Source organism: Rhinatrema bivittatum, chromosome 4 (genome assembly GCF_901001135.1).
Source record: "Rhinatrema bivittatum chromosome 4, aRhiBiv1.1, whole genome shotgun sequence".
NCBI lineage: Eukaryota > Metazoa > Chordata > Amphibia > Gymnophiona > Rhinatrematidae > Rhinatrema > Rhinatrema bivittatum.
Genome location: NC_042618.1, coordinates 427,374,032 through 427,396,539, shown reverse-complemented (window position 1 = coordinate 427,396,539; position 22,508 = coordinate 427,374,032). Strand labels below are relative to the sequence as shown.

General features: G+C 43.3%; 1 protein-coding gene across 1 annotated transcript in view; it reads left to right on the top strand.

The window, feature by feature from the left end:
* LOC115089432 (interleukin-1 receptor-associated kinase-like 2) overlaps positions 1-22,508 on the top strand; it is a 72,978-nt gene that overhangs the window by 14,154 nt on the left and 36,316 nt on the right. Inside the window, exon 4 of the mRNA XM_029597525.1 lies at positions 21,355-21,499. Coding sequence (XP_029453385.1) covers positions 21,355-21,499 — 145 coding nt within the window. The remainder of the gene's footprint in view (positions 1-21,354; positions 21,500-22,508) is intronic.

The window sequence follows — 22,508 nt, the reverse complement described above, 5'->3', positions numbered from 1 at the left end:
GGTATGGACTGAAACTGGAACTGAGTGCAGGTACAGACTGGAACTGGAACTGAGTGCAGGTAAGGAGTTACATAGAGGCTTGGATGAGACCACTCAGAGATAGGACAGGACAAGGCAAGACAGCACAGAACAAGGAACATAGATGCCTGAAGGCAGCAAGGTTAAAGGCCCGTAAGCCACTAGTATAGAGAGAGGCCTGGATAGGCCATAAGGCAAGATAAAAGGAAAGAGCAGGCCTGAAGGCCACAAGGTAAGGGTAGGCCACAGAGCAAGAGCAGGGAAAGGCCAGAATAGGCCATAGAGGAAAGAACTAGGAACAAGAAGGCCCATAGGTCACAAGGCAAGGAAACAACAGCCAGGTCAAGGAGCCAAGGGAGGCTCCAGGAGAAGGCACAGTATACTGGAGATGCAAGATTATGTAGGGTTAAAGTCTGGATATGGTACAGGGAAGGAGGAGGAGCATGACAAGGCAGGTGCCTAAGTTTGCAGAGGGCTCCTGGAGGAAAGGAAACTGTACCACAAGGATCATTAGGCTGGTGGCGAGGAAATGGCTTGGGTTACCCATAAGAAGGCTCACTGAAGGCCTCTGCTGGGGGGGGGGGGGGGGGGGGGAGTCATTGCAGGAGGTAGCAGGGTAGGATGAAGCTGTGTAGCAAGCAAAATCCTAACATTAACCAGTTGACAATCCACAATGGGACACTGCCCCCATCAAAGATCCTGTGTTCCACTAAGGACTAGGTCTAAAATAGTTTCCCCTCTTGTTGGTTCTTGTACCAGCTGCTCCATGTTTATATCTTTGTCTTTCACCATATGCTTTAGTATAGGGCTTTTCAAACCTGTCCTGAGGACCCCACAGCCAGTCATATTTTCAGAATATCCACAATGAATATGCATGAGATAAATTTGCATATATTGAGTGTCTATAAGACTCCATAAGTCCTGCTTTAGAATGAAGAACACTGATGATTTTAATAGCCACCCTCTGGAACACCTCCAACCAGTTTATATCCTTTTAAAGATGCAGTCTGCCAGACAATATACAGTATTCCAAATGAGGTCTCACCAGGAATTTATATAGGGGTAATATCATCTTTTTCTTCTGGCCATCTCTCCCTTTACAACCAAGCATCCTTCTGACTTTTGCCATTGCTGTGTCCACCTGTTAATAACATAAGAAATGCCAAACTGGGTCAGACCAAGGGTCCATCAAGCCCAGAATCCTGTTTCCAACAGTGGCCAATCATGTTCTTGGCAGGTACCCAAACATTAGATAGATCACAAGCTACTATTGTTTATTAATTACTGTAATAGCAGTTTATGGATTTAACCTGACCACTCTCTACAGGATCATTTTCCTAAGTCCTGCCTGCCCAGAACCCAAGGGCTCAACCTGCAGGGGGAAGGGGTTGGTATAGGTGAAGCCCAGACCTTGTCTAGTTTGAGCATGTCCACCAGCTGTTGCCTGCTGGGCTGTGTCAATCACGCGACAGTCAGAAGGACTCACATTCCATGACACATACTTTACCATTTTAGCAGCCTTGGATAGTTCTACAAGTCGATCAGTGCAATTTCATTATACCGTAATTCTCTTTATTTTTTTTTACCACTACCAAACTAATCTGGCTTCATAGAAAACCTTCTCAAAGTATCTGTACAGTATGATTATTTTTGGGGCTGAGATGTGGGATCCCTTCACGCCTTTGCCTATTGGTACAGACATTTTAAATCTGACCCCTTTTTTTCCTTTAATAGAAGATTTTATCCTAGCTGACTCTAGCAGTTTATGAAGTTGAACACAATAAAACAGCTGGTTCTTAAATCCAATCTTTGAGGTCTCTCAGCAAGGTAACCAAAATATGGAATTTAAATGTGTGTAGATCAAATGTGTCAGGAACAGCCATTATGGATACTCTGAAAAGCAGAGATCTATTTGTGATTCTCAAGGATGGGATTTGAGAAGCTGTCTCTCTCCCAGAGACTGCAATTCAGGGTGTGAAACCTCAGTTTCCCTTTAAATGGCAAAAGAGAATCTGAAATATTTAGGGAAGAGATTAATGAGCTTTCTAGGCTCAATTACACCCCTGTGATTCCAATCATTTCACAAGACTGGGGAAATGGGAGCAGTACCATTTATCTTGGTTGGGCAGAATTACTTCAATCAAGATGAATGTTTTACCTCCTCGCCTCCGGTGTCTTTTTCAGACCCTTCCAATCTTGCTATCCGATAAAGTTTTGAAAATGTTGCAGAGAAGGACGTTTAGTTTCATATAGAGACGTAGACCCCCAAAGGTTGCTTAATTGGTCCTTTATCAACTCAAATCGTCAGGCAATCTTGTGGTCCCTAATATGAATGAATACTATTATGGCTTCTCAGCTGAGGGCAATAGTGCATCGGCATAGAAAGGAGGATGGTAAACAATGGGCCATCTATGAGCAGATGATTGTGGGGACAACCCCAGTGAAATCATTAGTTTGGTTACTAAAAGATCCTGAGTGGATTTGGTCTTATTTTCTCTTTTTACTCCATTAATATTAAAGATTTGGGGCTCCTTGAAGGCCTCTTTGGTGGGCTCTAGGCACTACTTTTTTTAAGTCTCCAATTCGATAATATGTGAATTTTCAACCAGGGTTTACTTCTTCAGCTTTTCATTGGTGGGAAGCCCTGGGAATTGGCTAATTAGAGAAGGATTGGGGAAATGTTTGAATGATGAGTTCTGAAAGCCTTCTGGGAAAAAAAAATCAGTTAGTACTCAGCATAAGTTTCTGTATCTCCAATTAAAGCATTTTGTGGATCTGGGACGGGACCCACTGAAGGGGAAAACTTCCTTTGAGGGCTTCTGTGATAAGGCTCGTTGTATTAAAGGTTGGATTTTTAAAATGTATCCTTTACTACATGGAGATCTTTCTTCTAAACCTAGGCATTTAGTGGCATGGGAGAATGATCTGGGAGAGACCTTGGATGAGATTACTTGGGATATTTGTTTCATCTCTACTTATTGAAATGGGTATACGTTCTTGTTCTGTTGGTACCTTAGAACTGAGCGGATCCATAAAATATATCCTAATGCTAAGTGAGGAAGTTGGCGGCAATGTGGTGGGGTTGGAACTTTGTACTATATCTGGCAGCAACGTCATTTGGTTCAGCAATTCTGGGATCAGATTGTGGGGTTAATTAAAGATATTACAGAAACTATTCCTCCAAGGATACTACAATGTTTTTACTGAGTATTCCAGCCCCTGGGGTGTCTAAGCCTTGCAATATTTAATTTTGCAGATTATTATCGCAGCTAGATATACGCTTGCAGCTGGGTGGAAAAAGCTTATCGCACCTCCTTTGTCCTCTGTTTGCCAGTGGCTTAGGAGCATTCATTATCTGGGGAAGTTGACTGCTATTTAAAAAAGTGATTTGCTTTTGCAATTCAATAATATATGGAGACCATATCCACATTGGTTAGGAGCCCCTATAGGTTGATCAGGTATTTCCTTTTGTGAATTTGAGTATTGCCTCCTAATTGATTTATTTTATTTTGTTTGATATTTGGGTGGCGTGAAGCGAATTTGGGATTGCTGCAGTCTCCATGTGAATTTATTCTTTATCTATGATTTTAATAAAACTTAAACTGGAAAAATAAAATCTCTCCTAAGAGAGGACTGTACTGTAGTACTATAACATCTGTGGAGAGCATTTTTCAGCTAACTTTTAATTTTTGCATCTTGGAATTTACAGCATTGCTTGCAATGGATGTTTTTACTGAAAACCACTGTAAGGGAATAGTATGAAAAGAGGAAGGATACGAGCAACCAGGCTAAAACAGAGAGGGTCCGCTTTCTGCTCTACAGATTCAAATCCTGATCCACTCTCACTCTCCCCCACCCTTGGCTGTAAATTTTACAATTGTGCAAGAAGTGATGAGTCAGTTTGGGAATTAGCAGTCTGTTTTTTATCATTTCAAAACTAAAATAAGTTCCCAACCTTTGTTGGGACTGCTTCCCCAAGTTCTTCTTTTGTTCAGATTTTATTTCATTTCTGTTATCCTTTTATCTTTTTTTTTCTTATGTTTAATGTCTTTTTTTTCTTCTCTTTTCCTCCTTTCGCCATCATTTATTTATCTTGTGCTTTTCTAGCAGAAGAATTCAAAGTATGTTACAGCAGAGTTTGGGTTTACCATAGCTCGAGTACTTTGATGATGGCATTTCAAAACAAATTTGGATGCTAATTTGAATTTACAATCCATAGAGAGTGTATTGGTAATAGAATTTCAGCACTGTCTGGATGCAACAGAGGCAGTAGATCTACTTGGAGAAGTGTAAAATACATTTATGTTTTAGGTTGTGGAGGTTCAGGTCAGGGACTGCAGGCTGCGGCTGTGGGCGGAGAGCTGCTATGAACAGCCAAGTTTTCAGTTGTTTCCTAAAACTGAGAAGGTCTGGCACACGCCTGATGGCTGGAGGTAGGCCTGCACATGAGAGAGCTCTTTTCCAGGGTGCGTGAGTCGTGATTCCCTGGGGGCATATGTCCTCCAGGTCTTCGGCATTTTGCTGTAGTGTTTGATTTCTGGCATGTCTTCTCTCTCCCTAGTCCCTAAATCCCTTTAAGTCATTTATACCCACATCTCCCCGTTGGCCTCTTGCCGTCTCTACCCTTCCTCCCCCTTTCCCTCTTTCTGGTTTCCCTCACCCTCCTTCAACCCTCTATTGTGCACTGGGACCGGCAAGGGATCTGCTAGGTAATTCTAAGTGTCCTAGGCAGGAGGCTGGGCCTTGCTCGGACCCAGCATGGCATTTCTTATGTTCTTACTGACCCAGGCCTGGGCCCAGGACTGCAAATTAATGAGCGACAGGAGCTGCTGATGTGTGGTGCACAGCTCTACCCACTCTGTGTTCTGTATAATAAAACCTGGTTTCTGTCTATCGTGTGTTTCCTTCAATAAAAAAGGAGAGTAGCGCCCTGCCACTGATATTGCTGATTGGCTGCAAGGAGGCAGCAGCCTGCGGTGCGCCTGTGCTACCGGATCTGCTGCTGCTTTTGCAAGACACTGTGCACCCGGAAGGGGCTTAGGTTTTATTTGAGTGCTTCCAGCAGGGGGCACCGAAGATGTGATGCAGTACTTTCAAAGTGGTGGGGCCACCTGTGAGGGTCTTCCCCCTTTCCCCGTACCGGCTTAAATAAAGCTGCGGGACACTGTGTGGCCCTGCCAGTTGAGCATCCAACACAGTACCGATGCAACTGAAGTCAGGATCTCATCCTCCCACCCCCAGCTACTGCTTCACCCTGGTTTACTCATTTGGTCCAATGGTGCCAGTCCTTGAAAAGGAAGCATTCCAGTTTTAAAAAGTCTCACTCACCCGTATTTGTATTTATTAAAATGTATTAAGCGCTTAACACAAAATAGGCCTAAGCGACTTACAGTAAAACATACATAAAATTGATAACCAAACAAACAATAAAAACATAAAAATAAGGATTAACTAACAACAGCACGAGATAAACATAGACAAGGTACACTGGGGAGTTCTTCAAAAGAAGTCAGTGATTAATTAGAAATGTCATATAGACAAACATCTCCTTAACAAGCCACTGTCAACTTAGGCTAGCCATAGGCCTGCTGTAAAAGGAAGAGCTTCAATTGAGGTCTGAATTTTTTCAAGTTCTCTTGAATATGGAGATCATATGGCAATGAGTTCCATAAAGATGAAGCTGCTACTGGAAATGAGGTTTCTCTAGTTGAGAAAGACGAACAGAAGGAATGTCTAATAGTCCACACTGAGATGGATCTTAAGTCCCGAGTTGGCTTATAAATCCTTAAAAGGGTATTGGACCAGGAAGGAGAATCGGGGCTCAGCAATTTAAAAGTGGTCATAGCAATTTTATACCAAATGCATTCAGGAATTGGTACGTATGTTCTTACACAATCTTTTCTTCTACTCTTATACAGACACATGCACACAAACACAATTTTAGAAGATGCACATTTCCAAATAAAAAAGTATTTTATTTATTTTGTGAATTGTGTTTTGATTTGATTTTTAAATAGTTTTACTTATTTGAATATTGTTTTCCGCTTAGCACATTCTAGATATAAGCGGACTATAAATATTTCATAAACACACACACAACCACATTCTCATCCACAAACACATGCACATCCTCCTATCTCATCTCACCCCTTTCCTCCTCCCAATATATAAACTCTCTCACACACACACAATTTTAAAAGATGCATGGATCCCAATAAAACAGTCGTATACACACAGCTTGCATGCTTTCAGTGTCTCTCTATGGAGGCATAACTAGTGGTTTGAGCAGTGGGCTAAGAGTCACAAAAGCCAGGGTTCAAATCTTGCTGACCCTCCTTGTGACCTTACGCAAGTCACCTCATCTTCAAGTACACATTCAGAGGTTCAAACACAAAGCTGCATTAGGCCATTTATTGTACAGTAAACTGGATAAGGTGGGGTATTTCTCATACCATGTGTTAATTTGACTCCAGCACTGCATGCATTTAAATGAGCTGCTTAGATAAATACCCTAAATGATGCAAATCAAATAATGCAGCTTGCAGAAAAAAATCACAAGCCACTTTATTTGAAGTTCATTACAACTCAAGAGTTGTAACTAACTTCCCCTAGGAGCATGGGGATGTTACTGCAGGACCCGATGCTTGCAGGGCCCTGTCAGAAAGGAACCAACGGTCCCGAGTAAACCCACTCCCTGAAAGTCATCATAAAACCCTAGGGGTTTGCATAGACCCCCCTCCCCTGTCCCACTATCCTTGGAGGTGTCCATTGTTCAAAAACGTAAAAAGATAAGTTTAAAAGTCAGCAGCCAGGCCACACCCCCAGAGCACCCTCTGGGCCCAGTGGCCTCCATTTTCCAAATACTGTCAGCTGGTCCTTTGCCTCTATACAGGGGTGAATTGGCCTATCGGGGGATCGGGCATCTCCCAGTGGGCCGATCGCTCCAGTCACGTGGTCTGCATCGCACGGCCGTGACAGAGCTGTGCTCGGCAGACCACGTGATGTGTCCTGGGCCGGCCTGGGCGGCGAATACCCGGGCCGGTCTGACATCGTGAATCCACCGCTGCCTCTACAGGAACTCCTTTGTCAGTAAGAGAGGCAGGGGGGTCCTGGCCGCCAGGGACTGGATTTGTTATAGAAGGGGGCAGGGTTGAGGTCCAGCATGATACTGACTTTTAGTCTTTACATTTTTGAACAAGGGCTGCCTCTGAGGGCAGTGGAGGGAGGTGGGGTGGGTGGGACAGGGATCTATGCAGACCCCTGGAGTTTTTAACTATTTGGGGGGGGGGGCTTACTCTGGTATTTTTCCCTATGGTATTTTCCTGCAGGGAAAAATACTGCAGAAGTCACAAAGTGTCAGGGCTTAGTGAATGTGTTACTTGCTAACTTCATTCCAAGAAGTTAGCAAGTAACACATTTAAGACTAATCGGAGAAAATTCTTTTTCACTCAACGCACAATAAAGCTCTGGAATTTGTTGCCAGAGGATGTGGTTAGTGCAGTTAGTGTAGCTGGGTTCAAAAAAGGTTTGGATAAGTTCTTGGAGGAGAAGTCCATTAATGGCTATTAATCAAGTTTACTTAGGGAATAGCCACTGCTATTAATTGCATCAGTAGCATGGGATCTTCTTAGTGTTTGGGTAATTGCCAGGTTCTTGTGGCCTGGTTTTGGCCTCTGTTGGAAACAGGATGCTGGGCTTGATGGACCCTTGGTCTGACCCAGCATGGCAATTTCTTATGTTCTTATGAATGAGCCCCTTAGATTGTAAGCCCCCTGGGAACAGGCAAATACCTACAGTACCTCAATATAACTCATCTTGAGCTACCTATGAAAAGGTGTTAAATAAATAAAGTGTGTGTGTGTGTGATGAATATTCAAAACATTTATTCACAAAAAATCCATAATGAAACATTAATAGTTAAAATGTCAAACACATGAGAAGCAATGCACAGCAATATAGAGAACAAAACACTGAGCAGGTCAGTAAAAGAAGAAAATTAACAGCAGGAGACCTGGAATTAGGCACAGGCAAATACCTAGGGTGGCTCATTTTCAGGGCCAGTGCAAAGGGATTAGGCACCTAATCTCTATTTTAAAAGCCCTACATGTGCCAAAGCCAGGAGATACGCGCGCGACTTGGCCCAGCGCGTCCGTGTGGATTTTAAAAAATTCGCAAGAACATATGAATCTCCCAGGATGCGCAGAACGTTTTTATTCACAAAAAGGGTCGGGCCGGGTCTGTACCATGAAGTCTGCGCGTAAGTCTTTACGTGCACAAGATCGCCGGGGTCCTCTACTGCATCACTTTACTTCTGCTATGGATGATGTGGAAGTAGTAAAATAAAAAGAAATACGGTATTCAGCGGGGTTTTAAGGGTCGGGGCAAATAGGGTAAAAGGGAAGCAAGTTAGTTATGGGGGTTAGGAAGTCCTCTCCTTTAATGGGGCGAACTGGAATCAAACTAAGAAAAGAAGTAATTGCATCAGCAGGTGTCTAGTAAAATCCCCCCCACTTTGCTGGGAATTGTGAGCATCAATATGAAATTGTGCGCACATGTATGCGCGAATAAACGATTTAAAAACATGCACATATACGCATTTATATTTTATAATTGTCACTTCCATCTGCGCGAACCAGCAAATGTGCGCCATTGCGTGCCCGCACCGTCTTAAAATTTACCTCAGTGAGAACCTTTCGGTTTTTTACTTTTGTCCTTACACACCTGTCCAGCAGCAGCAGCAGTAGCTCTCTCCCCTGCAATCTGTCCTAAATTCAGCTGCATGACTTCTCTTTCGCCAAACTCGCTATGCTCACATAACCCCTTCTTCTGATGTCACTGCATTGGCTCCCTATCCACTCCCACATACAGTTCAAGCTCCTCTTTCTCACCTACAATCGTATTCACTCTGCAGCACCTCACTACCTCTTATCTCTCTCTACCCCCCTTCCTGTGCACTCCGCTCATCAGATAAGTCACTCCTATCTGTGCCCTTCTCTACCACCATTTCCTGACTCGGTGCTTTCCACCTGGCTGCGCTGTGTGCTTGGAATAGTCTTCCTGAACTGGTGCATCATGCTCTCTCTCTTGCCATGTTTAAATCCCATCTAAAGACCCACCTTTTTTTAACTGCTTTAAAATCTTATGCCCGATTGTCTGCTTTTAGTCTTGTTAACTTTCTTTTCTTTGTAACCATTGTCTTGCTTTATACCTCAAGTCTCTTGTGCTGTATGTTTGTCTTATTAGATTGTAAGCTCTATTGAGCAGGGACTGTCTTTTTGTGTGTTTGTACAACGCTCCATATGTCGTGTAGTGCTGTAGAAATGCTAAGTCATAGTAGTAGTAGCTCTGGTACAGCATCCCTCCTCTCACCCTGCATTGCATTCTCTTGTCTCTTCTCACCCTCTTCCAAGTCCTGCATCCTTCTTCCTTTGCCTCCTGTCCACAGTACCCAGGATCCCTTCTCTCTAACCTTCTGCCCAGCCTCCTGCTTTTTCTCTCCTTCACTTCCTGCTCAACACAGCATCACCCCAGTCTCTTTCCTCTCTTTTTGCAATGTCCAGCATCCTAAATTTCCAGAAGTATCTGGTTGTACCTAGCTTGACCAAAGGTTAACTGTTTAACTTCCTCCCATCCTACCCCTCTACACACCCACCCCTAGGTTTGTTTTTCTAATATAGCCTACCTAAATTCATAATTGGCAACAAGATAAAATAGTAAATTGGTATTTACTTAGGTGTTAACCATCAAATAAATTACCAAAATGAGGACAATCCAATGTAACTATTGTGGAGCCTTTATTCTGAGGGAAATCATCTGGAAACTTAGGGATTGCCCCATTTGTTCAGAACTCTCTTCCTTGGAAAAGGAGCTGGCTGAAGTTAAAGCTAAATTAGCTTCAATGAAGAAAGCTTCATCCACTTTATAACATTCAGGAATTAATTCCCCATTACCACAAAAAAAACAAAAGTCAAGGAAAAAGAGATTTACAGTGGGCTCAGGTAGGATAAGACCTGTGACCCACAGGCACCCGTTCTTGACAGCTGTGCAGCCCACAAGTCTACCCCCCCCCCCCCCCCACACACACACTCACACTCACACAGGGCATGAAGGAACTCAATAAACAACAGGATTACCATGGGCTCTGGTAGAATTAGACCTGTGATGCAGAGACATACACTGCATCAAGTGCAACAAGTACAAAAAGCCTTCTCTGTATTAAATACTGAAGAAGTTCTTGAGAAAAAGATTGAAGTGTTAACTGAAAAGAAAGAAGAAACCCAATGCATACAGAAATTCCAGATCAATAACCAAAGGAAAAAGCTCATTGTGCTGGATGAATCTGTCATCAGAGGCACTAATCCTTTCCTTTGCACAAATGCAAAGGGAAAGGGAGAAGTGGATAACAAAACTTAACTAAAAAAGTCACAAAAGGAGTCCAGGAACAGCAGTAACTTGAACAAGGAAAGCTGGAAAGCTATGAGCACAAATGCTCGTAGTTTGGGCAATAAAATCCCAGATCTGCAAGCCCTAACGGTAGAGGCGGACTTGGACGTTGTTGCTGTCACGGAGACGTGGTTCACGCAATCTCATAATTGGGATATGGAAATACCAGGCTATAACTTGTTAAGGAAGGACAGAGAGGATAGGAAAGGGGGAGACGTGGCTCTTTATGTCAGAAACAATATCCAAGCATCTGAGCTGCAAGGAAGATAGGGCAATGAAGAAACACTATGGGCCAACCTAAAAAACGATAGGGCATCCATTTTTATTGGAGTGGTTTACAGGCCTCCAAACCAAAAGGAAGAGCTTGACAGAGATCTGGTTGAAGACATCCAAAAGATGGGAAAGAAGGGAGAAGTGGTGATAGTTGGAGACTTTAATTCGCAGGATGTAGACTGGAGAATCCCTTCTGCAGAATCTAACAGTAGTAGAGAGATAGTGGATGCCCTGCAAGGGGCTCTGTTCAAACAAATGGTAATGGAACTCACAAGGGAGGGAGCTATACTCGACCTAGTGCTCACTAATGGAGATAATGTCTCTGATGTCCAAGTGGGCGCCCACCTCAGCACCAGTGATCATCATACAGTATGGTTTAATATCACAAAAAGGATACGGAAAAGAAGCACACGGAACCAAGTTTTGCAGTTCAAAAACACAGACTTTGAGGAAATGGGGAAGTACCTGGAGGTAGAACTAGTAAGCTGGGAGAACAAGAGAGATGTGGAGCAACAGAGGACCAAACTAAATGGAACAATTACCATGGCAACTAATCTATATGTTAGAAAAGTAAAGAAAAGCAAAAGAAGAATGAAACCTATCTGGTTCTCAAAGGAGGTGGCTGACAAAATAAAGGCTAAAAGAACAGCGTTCAAGAAATATAAAGAATCCCAAAGGGAGGAACACAAAGAATATCTGGTAGAACTGAGGGAGACAAAGAAAGTAATCAAGACAGCAAAAAGTCAAGCGGAAGAAAGGATAGCCAAAGAGGTAAAGAGAGGTGACAAAACATTTTTCAGATACATCAGTGAAAGGAGAAAAGTTCAAAGTGGTATAGTGAAACTGAAAGGTGAAAAAGATCAATGTGTGGAGAGAGACGAAGAAATGGCAGAAATATTAAACAAATACTTCAGTTCAGTGTTCACTAAAGAGGACCCTGGAGAAGGACCGTCGCTAGTTAACAAGAAATTGGAGAGGAATGGAGTAGATTTAACTCCATTTACAGTAGAGAATGTATGGGATGAGCTGGGGAAACTGAAAGTGGACAAAGCCATGGGACCTGATGAGGTTCATCCCAGGATACTGAGGAAGCTCAGAGATGTGCTGGCGGGTCCACTGTGTGACCTTTTCAATAGATCCCTAGAGATGGGAGTGGTGCCGAATGATTGGAGAAGAGCGGTGGTGGTCCCGCTTCACAAGAGTGGGAACAGAGAAGAGGCTGGTAACTACAGACCAGTTAGCCTCACCTTGGTGGTGGGAAAAGTAATGGAGTCGCTGTTGAAAGAAAGAATAGTGAACTATCTACAGTCAGGAGAATTGCTGGACCAGAAGCAGCATGGATTCACCAGGGGAAGATCCTGTCAGACAAATCTGATTGACTTTTTTGACTGGGTAACCAAGGAATTGGATCGAGGAAGAACACTCAATGTCATCTACTTGGACTTCAGTAAAGCTTTTGATACAATCCCGCATAGGAGACTGGTGAATAAAATGAGAAGCTTAGGAGTGAATGCCAAGGTGCTGGCCTGGATTTCAAACTGGTTGACGGACAGAAGACAATGTGTGATGGTGAATGCAACTTACTCTGAAGAGAGAGCGGTGTTGAGCGGAGTGCCGCAAGCATCGGTATTGGGACTGTTGCTGTTCAATATTTTTGTGAGTGACATTGCGGACAGAATAGAAGGTAAGGTTTGTCTTTTTGCGGATGACACTAAGATCTGCAATAGAGTGGGCACGCCGGAAGGAGTGGAGAGAATGGGACGGGATTTAAGGAAACTGGAAGAGTGGTCGAAGATATGGCAGCTGAGATTCAATGACAAGAAGTGCCGAGTCATGCATATGGGGTGTGGAAATCCAAAAGAACTGTATTCGATGGGGGGAGAAGGGCTGATGTGCACGGAGCAGGAGAGAGACCTTGGGGTGATAGTGTCTAATGATCTGAAGTCGACGAAACAATGTGACAAGGCGATAGCTAAAGCCAGAAGAATGCTGGGCTGCATAGAGAGAGGAATATCGAGTAAGAAAAGCCATGTGATTATCCCCTTGTACAGGTCCTTGGTGAGGCCTCACCTGGAGTACTGTGTTCAGTTCTGGAGACCGTATCTCCGAAGGGACAGAGACAGGATGGAGGCGGTCCAGAGAAGGGCGACCAAAAAGGTGGAGGGTCTTCATCGAATGACTTATGAGGAGAGATTGAAGAATCTAAATATGTACACCCTGGAGGAAAGGAGGAGCAGAGGTGATATGATACAGACTTTCAGATACTTGAAAGGTTTTAATGATCCAAAGACAACGACAAAACTTTTCCGTTGCAAAAAAAATCAGCAGAACCAGGGGTCATGATTTAAAACTCCAGGGAGGAAGACTCAGAACCAATGTCAGGAAGTATTTCTTCACGGAGAAAGTGGTGGATGCCTGGAACGCCCTTCCAAAGGAAGTGGTGAAGACCAAAACTGTGAAGGATTTCAAAGAGGCGTGGGATAAACACTGTGGATCCATAAAGTCTAGAGGATGTGAATGAAGTGAAGAGGCATGGGGGTGGCTTGCGGGAATGATGGCTACTACCTAGAGATTAATATCCTTATTCAATAAACATACATACGGTTAATGCAACTCCAACATTGCTCTATGCTTCAACGGCAAGAGGAAATGTGAAAAAAAGGATTTGCATCCACAAAAAAGCAGGGGAGTAGCTTGCTTGATACAGCGGTTACTACCCCAAACCAAATAAGCCTGATACTTCACTTTCAATGCTTATCCAACATAGTTCTCTGCTTCAACGGCAGGGAGAATGATGAAAAAATTATTTATATTCGGACAACAACCAACAAGGACTGAATTGCACAGGCTAGATAAACATGTGTGGGAGTAGCTTGCTATGACAGCGGTTACTACCCCTAACCAATTAGCTAGATACTTCACTTAGATGCAACTCCAGCACTGCTAACTACATTGATGACGGGGGTGGAAGGGAAATAGATCGATGGTGGGGATAGAAGGGAAATAGAACCAAAAAGTTATTTACAAGGGACAAGAGTAACAGATAAGTTTAAAGAAAATAAGTGTGAAAGCTTGCTGGGCAGACTGGATGGTCCGTCTGGTCTTCTTCTGCGGTCATTTCTATGTTTCTATGTTTCCTCTCTCTACCCCCACCTAACCAAAATTCTCTCTCTGTCTTCACCCCACCCTCACCCACCAAGAATGCGCTCTCCACAAATCCCCCAGCCCACCAGCTTCCTGTCTTCAACCCCCTGAACTCAGCATCCATTCTGTTTTTTCTTGCAGTGCCATACCTTAAAAGTGGGTAGGTGGCACCTGGAGGTTTTTGCGGACTCTTTTCCCGGAATTTTGGCACCCTAGACCGGTGCTTCTCAATCCCATTCCTCAGGATATGCCTAGTCAGTCAGGGTTCCAGGAACTCCACCATGTACAGGCATGAGGTAACTTTGCATATAATTGAAGCAATGCGTGCAGATCTATCTCATGCCTGTTCATGGTGGATGTGCCCCACCCCCTAGTGCCGGGCTGAGAAGCACTGGAAGAACTGGCCCTAGGCAGCAGAATGCCCGGCACAAACCTGAGCAATGGGAGGCTGAAAACTAAGAACGGAATGAAATTGTGCAACCGGAAGCAGGATTACTGGCAGTGACACAGAGCAGGAGTTGGCACAGACAGCACAGTTGCTGGAAAGCGACAGTTTCCTGTGGTGCAGCATTCGGCCCTCCTTATAACAGTGAACAAAACCCAAACACGGGGTTTTTAGTTTTTTTTTCCTGTTGGAAGTTTATTTTTTGTCAGGCTTGTTTTCACATGGACACTTCTATCTTGCCTTAACAAGAGCTGCCTCGCAGGATTAATTTAATTTAATTTAAGAAATATGCAAGTAGCACATTTAAGACTAATCGGAGAAATTTCTTTTTCACTCAACGCACAATAAAGCTCTGGAATTTGTTGCCAGAGGATGTGGTTAGTGCAGTTAGTGTAGCTGGGTTCAAAAAAGGTTTGGATAAGTTCTTGGAGGAGAAGTCCATTAACGGCTATTAATCAAGTTTACTTAGGGAATAGCCACTGCTATTAATTGCATCAGTAGCATGGGATCTTCTTAGTGTTTGGGTAATTGTCAGGTTCTTGTGGCCTGGTTTGGCCTCTGTTGGAAACAGGATGCTGGGCTTGATGGACCCTTGGTCTGACCCAGCATGGCAATTTCTTATGTTCTAACATATTTGAAAATGTATTTTGTATGTTGCATTCAAAGCTAATAAAATCATTAAATAAATAAGAAAACAAAGTTAGACAAATTATAATAATTCAAAATTGTTTCCCACAAGTAAAGGTTTGAGTTTGCACAAGCAGCCTGAAACCGCTACAACACATCCCCACTCCAAAAACCACTCGTATAAATATACCAGGATCTATTTAATCTAAGAAATCCTTTCATTTTTGTAATGCAGAAATAATATGCCTGGGAAGCAGGGCGTGCTCCGCCTGGGTGAATAACCTTCCCACACGGCTTTGCCTAGAAAAGCCACAGCTTTGGCTAAGCCTCACAGCCCTGGCCAGGCCTTTGGGGGTGTCTGTCAGTGCCGCAGTGTACAAATGACGTCGGACGTGCTGTTGGAGCTTATTCTTTGCAAGAAAGAATTAGGATAGATTTTTGAAACAGAAGTTTGTTTTTGTTTTTCACCTCTTGTAACACTGGTGGGTGGGGGAGTGTAAGTCACACCCGTGTTTAAATGTTCTGGAAATCTAAAAAAAAATAAAAAATTAGCAAGCTATACTACACTGCCAGTGGGAGATGGGAGACCATATTTCGTTGCAGGGTGGAGAAACATCCAAATAATAGCACCTGTGGAGCTTTTGTTATGCAGGCTACACTCAGCTCAGTGTGCAAACTGTCAAGATGCGAACAAACTACATGAGGCAGTGAGGGATGGAGGAGAGGAATGGTGGGGAAAAATGTAGGGAAAAAACCCTTTATTTTAGGAAAACCAATAAGACCTAGAAGAAAAAGCGACCGATAAAAGTTGTAGATAGAGATGATTAACAAAAAAGAGCATAAAAGCTGAGAATTTACATTAAGGCATAAGGGATGAGAGAGAGAGAGAGAGAGAGAGAGGGAGTAAGAGGGCGAGAGATCTGAGTCACTGACCATCTTTTCTTAGTCTTAGGGCTGCTAGGTAAGAGGAGATGACCACTGCCTACAGCCCTCAGTACTATTTAGGTCGGTTGGAGCTGCCATCCTAGAGTTGGTTTGTAAGAATGCTGTGCTTCCAAAAATATTATGCATTGCCCTTCATGATTTCTCCCAAAGGACTGACATGCCCACCTCAGGAGGGCGAGTGGTGCAGGTCAAATATCACAGTAAAAAGTACTCTCTGAATGTTGTGAGAACATACAGACAGCTAATACCAGGGACACAGAGAATAGCAACTAAGGACCAATAAAACTGCATCAATTCAGGCTCTAACATGTATGTGAGCAACAAAAGAGTGGCATCTGCAAGTAGGTCTGTGACCAGATGTTAACTAAGTGACTCATAAAAATATTTCATCATGATAGTTGGTTATTACATTTCAAAAGGAGACATATTGCTTCATGAAACAAAAACAGGAAAACATGAGGACAGAGCTTATGCATAACTTCTAAGCACGTCAGTCCAAAAATGAAAGGCTGAAGGGGGTCTTAGTGTGTACAGTTCTTTCGAGACAGTGCTCTTGAAGCTTGCCGTTAAAGCAAAACCTTTGCATGCCCATCATTAAGTCAGATGCATGTGTATGAATTAATACCTGATATGAAATAAACAAAAATAAAATGAAGTAAAAGAAATTATATAATAGGAGGACATCCCTCTCTATAATGTTTGAAGCAATAAGATAAGAAGGAAACTTATCTCATCTTTTATATCAGCTCTCTGTATAAAGGGCTACAAACATCTGCTTTGTTCAAAAAGCAAGGCACTCAGAAACTAACTGCATGTTTCAACTCATTCTGCCATATATACATATAATAGGGATAAAATATAAACATTTATGAACACATTTGGTCACATGACAGGCGTTCCGGTCTGATTCAGGACCAGAACAACTTTCTTTTAATCTCGTCTCCTCTTTCTTGTAGCAGGAACGTTGCACATCTGTCTGATGCAGAAATGAAAAAGAAAACTGAACCATAGAGCGATGCTGATCCATTTCACACACGTATTTACCCAGCGCTTATAGAAACCAAACCTTTATTAGTTTGTGTACAAATTCAATGCTAGTCATTGAGAGGTATACATTCCCTGTTCTGACAAGACAGAGATTTTACTTTACTGCAAATGAAATCAAACATTCTTGCCAAATCAAGTTCTGTTTCTGCAAATATCTGTAATTCCCCAGCAGTCTGTTGGTAACTTTTAAACTGAAAGATCAATTCATTAAAAGGAGTTTCCCCCTCTGTATTTGGGTAGGAGAAACACTTTTCTGCATCCCCCACCCTCCTTTCTCTCTGCTGTTAACCCCTTCACTCCCTGTGTCCTTTCAAGTTTTAAAACTTTTAACACTAGTAATTGCTGCTACAGCAACCGAATTGTCAATATCTCCAATAGTGGCGCCCCTATGTTCCCCCCATGACACAATTCTGAATCCCTACACAATTGTGCAGGTCTACTACAAGTGTAAATTGAGACTGGGCTGTGATTCCAGGATCCGGAGCAGTTCCTTGCTCCTGGAATTAAGCAGACAGCAGTTCTTCATTGCAATGGCAATCAGACAAAAGCATAAGACCTGATTCCAAATAGTTCCTGACATTTGCCACCCTTCTCAGGAAAAGACAGTTAACAATCTCTGAAATCAAATCAGAATTTTGTCCCAGTGCTATAAGTTCCCTTAAATCTGCAGTGTCTACTTGGTTCAGTAATTATGCTGCAACATTAAATTGTTCGTAACTAGACCAGCCAGATATGCTATCAAAAGCCAGGTCACCCGGAGTAGTGCTAGACTTACACATGATCCCAGCATTAACAGCAAAAAGGACACAAATTCTTTTTGTTGCTTTCTGACTATGTTTACCAAAGTGTTAGATAATCAGTCACTAATCCCATCCCCAATATTGGTGCACGGTGGTCGCGTGGGGGTATATTTTATATTATGTCACAGAACACGCAGAAACAAATATTGCAAAAACAAAACTTAATTTACTAAATGTTGTAAATATCTGGATAATAAATCAGCAAAGTAATATCAACATTGAATACAGTATCACAGTAAGCTGTACATAAATCAATACAAGTAAATAGGAGACAGACAGAATTAAAGATAGAACATTAATCAAAGAATAATAAAAGTGCTTTAATTTGCACTTTTACCCAGGAAGGTATTTCAGTACCAGTCTTTTGATCTCCCATTTGGTAAAGGACATCGATTGTTTAATTTATTATCAGCTCATTGGTATGGGTACTAGTGTTTAGCATTTGATCTTCCCAGGTGATAAGAAATACTAAATGTTATGGCCTTTGAGGTTCCCAGGGTCACCAAATATTTCTGGGGGGGGGGATCCCCACTCTATCAGCACACTGGGGCCAGGAAGTCTCAGGAATGAGGGAAGAAATGGTGATAGTGTCATGCCTTTGTAGCATCCCTGCACTCAAATCACACTTATCAATCACTGGAGTCTGTTCTGATCCATAGCTGTCTATTTGGGTTACAAAGTCTTCCGGAGATCTAACTAGCTTGCCTAAAATTATCCTTACATGGGGGCCTTTCACAAACCCCTTCCTCCTTAACCTGACCTCCCTGTACAGACTGAAGTTCAATCCACCCTTTGTTTAGAATGTGCTTATTATGTACCATGGAGTTATCTGAATGTACAAGTCGAGCAATTTGGATCTTTTACTCCAGTTATTTGTTTCTGTTAAAAGGATCCAGTGCCTGAAAGGTTAATGTATCTGACTTTGAGCCCCACGCACGCTCTCATTTTTCTTGCACAAAGACCTGTCTTCCTGCAGCTCTCCTCACTAGTCTCTTTTTGTCAGTTAACTCAGCCTAATAACCCAGTTTGTTCTGGCTCTGGTTTTTCCGGGTCATACTCTTGCTGATTTTAACCCAGAGCTTCTTATCTGCGTGGTCTGTGTGCCTTGCCTAGATTGTAAGCTCCACGGAGGAGAGACCGTCTCTTTTATGTGTATGGCACTAACGCTCTAGAAATGATTCATGGCAGTGATATTAGATCTGTGACTGACGGGACAAAGGGAAATTCCAGCTCCGAGATTAGGACAAAATCTAATCAGCAAAAATCAAGTTCAGAGTGAAGGTTGAATTTGTTGTTGTTTCCAGGGGATTGTAAGAAGATTAGAAAGATACAGACAGTAATAACAAGTACGTTGTACCAGCACTATTTTTGTAAGAACAATTTTGGGCAAAATCTAGAAGTTTTACAGGAAATAGTCTGGTCTGACTTCCCCAAGGCAGTTTCCGGTGGCTGCTCTTGTACTGACGACATCTGACTGCACCAGGGCAGCAGAGTAAGGCACTTTCTTACTTTGTTGACTCTTACCATGTAGACCACAATATTTATGGTAAACGTTTTGTTTTTTTTAACTGCTAGTTATTTTTCCTCAAAGTACTTATTCTGCTGCCATGCTTCTGCCGCCCATCTTCCTAGCCTGGCACAGTTGTCATCTCAGACTGTTGTTCAGCAGCTGGCCTGATCAGCTGTGAACACTTCCCTCTGTCTTCCTGCCATCCACACCACCCTCCCACGACTTACCAAACCATGGGTACCCTACTACTGCCCCCAATCATTTCTATAGCACTATCAGACAGGGCTGTTAGTGCGGGCACCAGACCGACGGGGGCACTGGAATATGGAACTCAGCGGGGCAAGGTGCACACTGACGGCTCCCTTCTATATGCTCCCTCTCTGCACCTGGACGTGTGCGTGCACTACCTGTGCGGACCAACAAGCGGCCCAGCCTGTTCCAACATGAGAGCAGGAGCTGTGCAGCAAACCGGGTGAAGTGAGGCTTTGCCTGGGGCACCCTAGGCACAGATAAGCATGAGAGGCAGTACCCGCTCTATGGAGCTTACAATCTAGGCAAAAGTTAAAATCAGCAAGGCCATGCTTAGGGTGAACCAAGGTTTAAGATCTAAAGCTACTTCAAAAGATATTTTTTTAGGTTGGGTTAATTGAGGAAAGGACAACTTTATATAACTGAATAAAGCTGCAAGATATCAGGCCTCCATCCTTCTAAAAAGCCTATATAAGTAAAACAGGGTGGGCAGGTGAGTGGCAAGGATGATGGGGCAAAAGGTCTTGATTCTCTAAGGCCTTTCTTTCATTCCCTGAGGCACTGCACTCATTACTCTTTATTTTCACCAAGTGAAATCCATTTAGCCTTCGCACTACCCTTGTCTATCCCTCAACCAGTTTCTACCGCAGGTAAGCACTTCGGCTGCTCAGTTTATTTATGAGTCTCCTAGGGGGAACAATAGTTATCAAGTCATCTATACAGCAATGTAATCAGGCAATTTACTGTAAATACTGATATTTTGGTTCAATAAACCCCATGATGATTATGGTAGTTATGTCTTCTACTGTATCTTTATTGATTGCATTTATGCTATTAATTGTATTTTTTACATTAGCAACTACAAATATACAAAAAGAAATCAGGGTTTAGTGAATTCCGCAAAATGGTGATTTTTTTTGCTGGCTTTCACCATTTCAGGAAACACTGTCCTACCTAGGCTAATCTCCTTTCCTCTCCTGTGAATTTTCTATGTCAGAGATGCTGAATTTTAGGAGCAGTATAAAGCCCCTTCTCTCTGTTTGGGTGGCTTTACATGGCTGTGCTATCAGCTTACTGCTGACAATCCTCTTTAGTTAACATCAATTTTGCTTTTACATTCTGTTTCCACACAGTAAACCTCAGCAGAAAAAAAGTTGCAAAAACTGCACCTACTCTTGTCTCACAGGCCAAACATCCAAAAAAGGTTTCAAAACACCCCTCTCTAAACTTTAAAATAGTTTTCCCCCATGCCACTCAAATTTGTATACATTATGTTCACTGTAGAATAATTGCCAGGCAAAGGCTGCAATCAGCAACTTCAATAAATGATGAAAAGGTTAATTTTTGGTGTGGTGCATTGCACGGGAAGTTTAGGCAGACCCAGAACATTTTGATTTGTATTCCACCTTTCAGGAAATGACCGTGTTTCCCGGTTCCCAGAGGGCTCACAATCTAAAGGTTTTTCTCTCGGTTTTGTGTCTATGGGGGTAAATGATTAGCAAACAGAGCTCTAAAAAGTTTGTACCCGAGATCATTGAAAGTAAAGTGACTTGCCCAGGGTCACAAGGAGCATCAGGGGGACTCGGTCGCTGGCTCACAACCTACTGTACTAATCGTTAGGCCACGCCTCCACTCCAGCTCACGATTGCTGTGAACTTCCCCAGCATTAGAGTGAGGTGGTCAGGGAGCCGTCAGGCTACCTGGAAATAAAGGTGGAGAGGGAGATTCCCCTGGCTGTCGCGTCCCTCCTTTAGCCTCATCTGACCCCCTCTTCGGAAGAAGCAGTGGGCGGGGCGCTAGGCTCCGCCCCCTCCCGGCGGAAGGGCGGGGAGATGCGGCCGTCTGGGGCATAGCTCGGACTTGTCGGAAGCACTCGCGGCTCTGGGATGGCTGTGAACGGGATGGACCCGGTTTCGCTGATGGAGCTGCCGCCCCCGGTGCTGGAGGTTTTCTGCCGGATCATGGACTGCCTGAGTGACTGGGACTGGATGCGCTTCGGTGAGGAGGCAGAAGGTCCAGTGGGCCAGGGCTAGACTGGGTTGCTCTCTCGGGACGGGGGTAATTAATTTTAATGAAGGGCGAGGATGGGGCAGCGGTTTTGGTTTCTTTTCATACGCTCACTTAAGAAACGGCACCCCTGCAGCACGGATGTGGGCGTGCGGGAGTTTCGCTTCTTTCTTTTTTGGTGTGGATCCAGTATCGCTACTCCTTCCCCTAAAACCGCAGTAGGCAAAGTGCGCTATATAGAGGAGGAAAGTTTGCGTTTTGTTTTTGATACTTGTGGTCACGATTTGGTTCTTCCTTCTGCTTTGCTTATTCCTAGTTCTTCCTCCTTTTGACCGTTTTTATTTCTTACTATCTGCGCTTCTTTGGAATAAAAGGTGCTTGCTTTTTAAAATCAAGTCAAATAAAATGCCATCCGACTAGTGCCTCTCTTTCTGAATGCAAGTGAAACCAGCCAGAAATACCGTGCTGCTGCCGCCGCCTGACTAATTTGTCTGTGATAGCCGCACTGTTCCTTGATAACAGCCCCCTTCATATGCACCCTGTATATATGTTCACACTGTGGGGACAGCTGAAACCTTCTCTTTCCCCTGATGGACAGCTGCTTTCTTCCGAACCAGGCAGAGCAGACTGATCCACGTTAAGCTTCCTCCTATTTGCCTTGCCCACGTGTTTTGTCTGCACTGTAAGCTCCCGGTAGCAGGGACTCTCCTGTATCTGTTTGTACAGTATCTAGCAGAGCTATAACAACGAAAAATAGGGATAATACTTTGCTTAAGCTGTACGTTATTTGCTGTTAATAACATTGGTTACTGTTATCTCACCACAGTACTGGTCAGTCCAAACACTGTACACTTGTTTTTGAACTGAAATAATTAGAAAATGGCAATAGAGCACTTCAAGATGTACTTGATACTTGCATTGCTTCTTTGCCTTTCTCTGGCTAACTTCCAGAAGCAAGGTCTGGGTCTTTCTTGGCCTTTTGGCCACGATTGAGACTTGT